At 36.4% G+C, this 6,100-nt stretch overlaps 1 protein-coding gene across 2 annotated transcripts in view; it reads right to left on the reverse strand.

The window, feature by feature from the left end:
• ADGRL4 (adhesion G protein-coupled receptor L4) overlaps nt 1–6,100 on the reverse strand; it is a 72,925-nt gene that overhangs the window by 65,591 nt on the left and 1,234 nt on the right. For both annotated transcript variants that reach the window (XM_014872190.2, XM_014872189.2), the window contains exon 2: nt 5,254–5,403. In XM_014872190.2, the coding sequence (XP_014727676.1) occupies nt 5,254–5,403 (150 nt within the window). The remainder of the gene's footprint in view (nt 1–5,253; nt 5,404–6,100) is intronic.

The following is a 6,100-nucleotide window of genomic DNA, read 5'->3' on the forward strand; positions in this document are numbered from 1 at the left end:
TGTCACACGCTGAGTTGAGCCCTGTTAGTGTTTGGCTAAGGCATATCTTTCTCCTGCTGTGCTATGTTAGAGCAGCTGCAATTTGCCTTTTTATAGCTGGTGGTAACTGATAGCAGTGAAATGAATTTAGGAAGTGTGTAGATTGGTTCTTCCATATCAGTGATTTCAGACTATTTGGTAAACACAGAAGTGACATCTAGTGATGTATGCCTGCTGTTAAAAAAAATAAAAATAAAATTCTCCTTTGGTAAATCAACATTTAAATTAAATAATTTTCTATTGAAGAAAAGTTTTAGATAGAATAAAATTATTATGCACAGTGGTTTTACAGAGTCATTTTAATTTGAAAGCAAAATTTCCCTCTATAAAAACTCTACACAAATTGGGTGCTGCAGAATGGCAACAATGACACCAGTGAATCCAAACAAATTCAGTGACTGCAATAAAAGTCAATGGTGGGACTCAGCAATATCACAGTAGAACCAGGAACTGAGGTCTCACAGGAAAACTTTTTTTTATAGCTGGCAAAAGCCAGAGAGTTGGTCTTTTGACCCTCCATAAAACAAGAAAATATGTTTGTGTTCAGATATTGAGCATGATTTCAATTTGATTCAGCTGGATTTATAAAAATCGCCCTGTGTTCTAACAGGGATTCTGTGTTTTGATACAAAATACCACTTTGCACTGATGTATTTTTTACCTCTGTAAAATGATAAATCCTCCTACGCTGTACTTCAGAACAGAGTTACTGCCTTGCTCCAATAGAAACTTTCTCTGACAGCCTAAGTCCTCGCTCAATATTTCTGGAAGAGATGTAACTATTTTACAAGTAACACTGATTAATCTTGCAGTATAATTTGCAAGTGACATTTACAAGGGAATATTGTGTAGGGATATCTGGGAGGGATATTGTGTTCAGGCTTTTCCTGCTTGCCTGCCTACCCTCCTGGAACAAACAGCACTGCTTCATTTTCCTTCCGTATTTTACAAAGTTAAAGTAAACACTGTGATCACACTGTTTACTTTAATTTCCTGCAGTGTGCCAGCAAAGCAGCAAATTGGCAGTCAGCAATCAAGAAGCAGCCAGCATTTGAAACAGCAGAGCTGCTTAGGAAAGCATCACTGATGCCAACTCATTTTCCCCTTTGTTTTAAAAATAAAATATTGGCTTCTATGAAGTTTTACTTCTACTCTTATCTTTTCTAAAGGATCTAAAATTTTGTTTGTTTCCTTTAATTTTCTTTTGGAAGAAAGCTGGAATTATGAACAACACCTAATTTATATGTCCAACTCTTCTTATATAAAAAAATACATTTACAACTGTGGCAGATATAGTCTATTTATCTGTAAAAAAATCCGTGGCATTTTGCATGAGAGCAAGTTAACTTGTCTATAAATCAGTTGTTTCTGGGTATATCTTTATTTTTTATGCCAAGAGCTTTAGCCCATGTTATTTCAATTAGGTGTATGATGATGTTAAGCCTGGTGCATTACAAGCAGAATACACATCTACCCAAGAACAGTCCTAAAAAGCAAATAGATGTACTATCAGAGGTCATTCTCTCTTATTTAATACTACATAAAGCAAGGAATATAAATACAAAAGAAAAAGTAAGGAAACTGGTATAGTATTTTGTACCTCAGAGGTGTAAAGCTTGACAAGGTGACTCATTTATGGCTTTCTAGAAGATACTGTACAGAGGGAATTTATTGCTATGTAGGTTATAATTCCAATATATAAAAGAGGCCAGATACCACAATCAGTTATTCTCCTGACTATGTGCATTCCTGCATATATTCTTGCTGAAGACAATGAGATTATGAAGAGGATTAGCTTTTTGTTAGAGTGGCCAAAGTATGCCTTCAGAAAGTCCAAAACATGACCTAATTTAAAGTGGTTGAAATCTTGTGGGAAAGATTGTAAAAGGATAATTATTTTAAAAGCCATGACTTTGACACCAGGAAATTAAATTCATATCTATGTGTCTTTATCTATACACAGCAAATCCAATAATCTTGAGCTCTCTGCAGTCACTTAGCCAGCTGGCAAAGGGAGCAAAGTCAAAACTAACAAACCCCATTCCTAAGGTATGTTGACATCAGTGATTCATGATTCATCAATAATGGTGCTAGGAAATAAATGTAAGAGGACATTATTGCCTTTTGCAGCAGAGAAAACTCAAGGGAAAATCTCTAAGTGTGTCACAGTGACAAGACAGCGCTAGCAAAGAAATAACTTTTACAAGTATTTAAGAGGTGTTACAAGCAAGTGGAAGTAGAGAAACAAATGTAAACCTTTCAGTGTAAGAATGTACCTGTAAATAAAAATGAAGAGTTTCTCAGCTATGAAAGCTTAAGAGGACTAACCTGAAAATTAACATTTTCTGTTCAACATGTTTATAAGAAGGAAGAATTTGAATTGCTTGTTTCAGAATAAAGTCCCAAAACAATGACTGTTCTGGTTTAATTGTCTACCAGGATAAGCACAATGAAGAAATTGGTTCTATGTTATGCAAAATTACTTATGTTGTTGACTAATTATGACTCTCACAATGTATCTGAATAACTAAAGGGGCAAATATTTAAACACAATGTACTATATAGGCACTTTCGAAAATGCCTCTATTAGCACTTAATTGATGATCTCCTTTGAAGGTGAGTGCACTATCATTGCAAACGCCTAAGATTATTAGCTGAATAAAAATGGGTAGCTATCTCTAGAACAGCAGACACACCTGCTGCTTTTGCCACACAGAACAGCAAGATCTCATACATCATTGAACAGCCGGGGCTTTGCTTTACATTTTCTCATCTTTAAACTATTTATGATAGGGTGTAGCCTACATTTCTAATCCTTTTAAGAACCTACCCAATTAAAATTCTGGTTACTCCTTCATGCTATTAGAGGACTACTGCACAGTATTAGTAATGCACCGTGTTAAATGCTACCCTAGAGAAACATTGTCTGTCTTTCAGCCACACAGTTCTGATATAAGCTTTGCTGCCTTGCTGGAGAGTAAGTGACTTTGGTGGCTGTTGAGGTATTTTACCAGAGAAAATGTTGGTCTCCAGACACGAGACTTGCTTCAAACCATTGCCACTTAACTGCAAAGCACCACAAATATATCTAGCATCTTGTTTGCCTGGACTGACACTGGAAATTTTATTTTAAAGACTGAGTTTTCAAACACTGAGTATAATTCTTAATAAATAATTAACTGATTAACAAGATTTGTGAATGCATATTTCACTACACTGAATTTTCTTTAAGGGCTCAGTAAATGTTTTTATGAAATTTGAATGTAGATTTCTCTAAGAAAATACAGGAAAAAGAGAAAGTAAGAAAAAGGTATTGTGTAAGAAATAAAAGAGCATAGAAGGCAAGATAAATCTGTCTTCACAAATTTGGATTTAATAACATTATAATAGGTACATAAATAATGGGTGGGTTTAAGAACATCAGTCATGGCAGTGAGAACAACAGGTGTCTTTACTGCAAATTTAATTGATGATTCACAAAAAAAGACTTTCTAGACCAGTACAGACAATGGAGTGGGTATCAGATGATGCTAGGTAAGTAAATGCTGGTTTGATTTATTCCAGGCAGTATTGTTAAAATCGACTTGGTTTTCTTCTTTCTCTACATTATTCACAAGTGTAGGTCCTTGACTCTGCAAACATGATGTGCACTTATTGTTGAAACCAGGTGGCTTTCATGGTACTAAAACTGAACGACTGCAAGAGCAAAACCAGTGTTGTGAAGGTCATTTCTTACTTTCTTTTGACCAGCTTGATAGACAAATAATGATTAAGTGATCATGCAAGGTTAACATTAAATTCAAGCAATACATTTAGAAACTTTATAACATGATACAAAGAAGAGACTGACAGAACAGAGTTTGTTCAGACTTTAGAAGGGAAGGCAAAGGGCAAATAATAATGCTGCCTACACTACCTGATGGGAGGTCATGAGGGCTTATGGAGAGATGAAGCTAAACTATTATTAGATATGTAGTGGTAAAGGCACATGGGAAGGAAAAGTTACAAGCTGCAACCAGAGAAACCTCAACCAGATATCAGAAAAAATATTTTCAGAATTATGGCAGTCAGACATTGAAACAAGGGCCCAGAGAGGTGCAGGTTTCATCCTTGGAGATAATCAAAATTCAGCTGGCCAAAGCCCTAAGCTACCTGTTATAAATTGAATTTGCTCTGAGTGGGGAGTTGGACCAGATGACCTGCAGAAGTCTTTTCCAAACTAAATTATTCTATGATTTTGTGATTCCTCATTTTTTTCTTATTTTAGCCATCTATATTTCTCTTTAAACATCTTCACCTTATAAAAGGGTAGACACCTTTCTTAGAAAACAGGCCCTTGCATTCTAAGTTTTCCTAAACAAACATACTTCAAAACACAGCATGGCAAATGAGGTATAAAAATCCAAAATACCTGTGGGCTGTTTTCTTACACTCATACCAAACCAAAGGGTTACTGCTAAGTAGTAACTGCTAAATTTCCCAAGATATTTGAAACACAAAAACCGATCTGGTAGGTGGTTACTGCTCATAACTATTTCTCAGAATACTGAAAACTGACAAGACTATGTGAATTTCAACCTGTCTGCAGCTGGACACAGCAATACCTAACAGTGAAAATAAACATTAGAGCTATTCATAGTGGAAGACAACTCAAATATGATGTCAGGAAAAATATTCTAGATGAAAGACAAAGTCATCCTAAAGTAGATCCCTTCATAGGATTTCTGGCATATTTCTCTTGCAAGAAGCTGCAGTATTAAAATCAACGCTGGACATCTCTGTGGCATACAGACCTCCTTGGTTTTCTAGAGCAGCCCAGGAGCTGCTGATTGATGGTGATCAGCTGTTGGGAAGAGTGGCCAAGTGCTGTGTGTGTGAGGCAGGGAGCCACCACACCAGCCCTAACTTCAGAAATCCTGAGCCAAAGGGAAATTGCCAAAGGTGAATCAGCAAAGATTAGTTAGCAGCTCTCATGGAAAAGGAGAGCTGGAAAACAGGTCATACTCAACTGACATACATGACAAGCTGTATCAAAACACCAGGCTGAGTGTAATTTGTACAATGTCTCAGAAAATACTAATATTTTTTGCTTTGAAAACATGTTAGTGTCTGACACTGTTGTGATATAAAGTTTAATCCTTGAGCTAGTGGGCTTTTGGGTAAGTTTTTCAAGTGAGCAAATAACAAAAAAACTTATAGGTAAAATCTGTTTACCTTTACAGACTGTTATGCCATTTCCTGTGTATCCTTGGGTGCAATAGCAGCCTGTTGTCCCACCCTGAACTTCACACCTGGCATCTTTGTGGCATGTCATGTTGCAGCTTGGAGAAGAGCAGCCATAGTCCAGCAGACTGGAAATCAGAACTGGAACAAGGAAAATCAGACTTGTTTCATTATCTAAAAATTTTATTCTGAGCTCTAAAATAAGATCTGGGCCAAAAGTTTCCACAAAATGGGTGTATTCCAGTAAACATCATCACAGACTCAGTTGTAGTGCAGGATAGGGCAAGGGCCACCAGCTACAGGGGCACCTTTGGTAAAACAGCAGACACCACAAATAAACGACTCAAATGTGTTCTCAACCAGTATCAAATTGGTAAACAGCATAGAAGTTACTCGGTGATCTGAGGGAAACATTTGGATGGCTTTCAAAGCTCTCTAGTAGTTTCCAGTAAAGCCCAGGCATTTATTTGCACTCTGAATTATGCATGGAGTGTAATCCAAACTGCCCTACAGGTCCGACAGAAAAATACCAAATAGGGTTCCCCTGATCAGACATTTTATTCTTACAATAAATGTTCTTTTTATTCCTATACTTCTGTAGGTAGCACATAGGCATGGTCTGGTAGATTTAAGATGAAATGTCACATATTTACATCATTATGACAGTGTGGTTTAAAAGTTATTTATGGTGTGGCAAATTATTTAAATTTAATCTCTTAAAATACCATAACTACTTTGTCATTGTATGAATGCATATGGTTTTCAAGAGAAAGTAAAAGAGGAATCTCCCCTTCTGAGAAAACTTACAGATCACTGTACTATCACACACACCCAATAA

This window comes from Sturnus vulgaris, chromosome 9, assembly GCF_052056855.1.
Source record: "Sturnus vulgaris isolate bStuVul1 chromosome 9, bStuVul1.hap1, whole genome shotgun sequence".
In the NCBI taxonomy this organism is placed as follows: Eukaryota; Metazoa; Chordata; class Aves; order Passeriformes; family Sturnidae; genus Sturnus; species Sturnus vulgaris.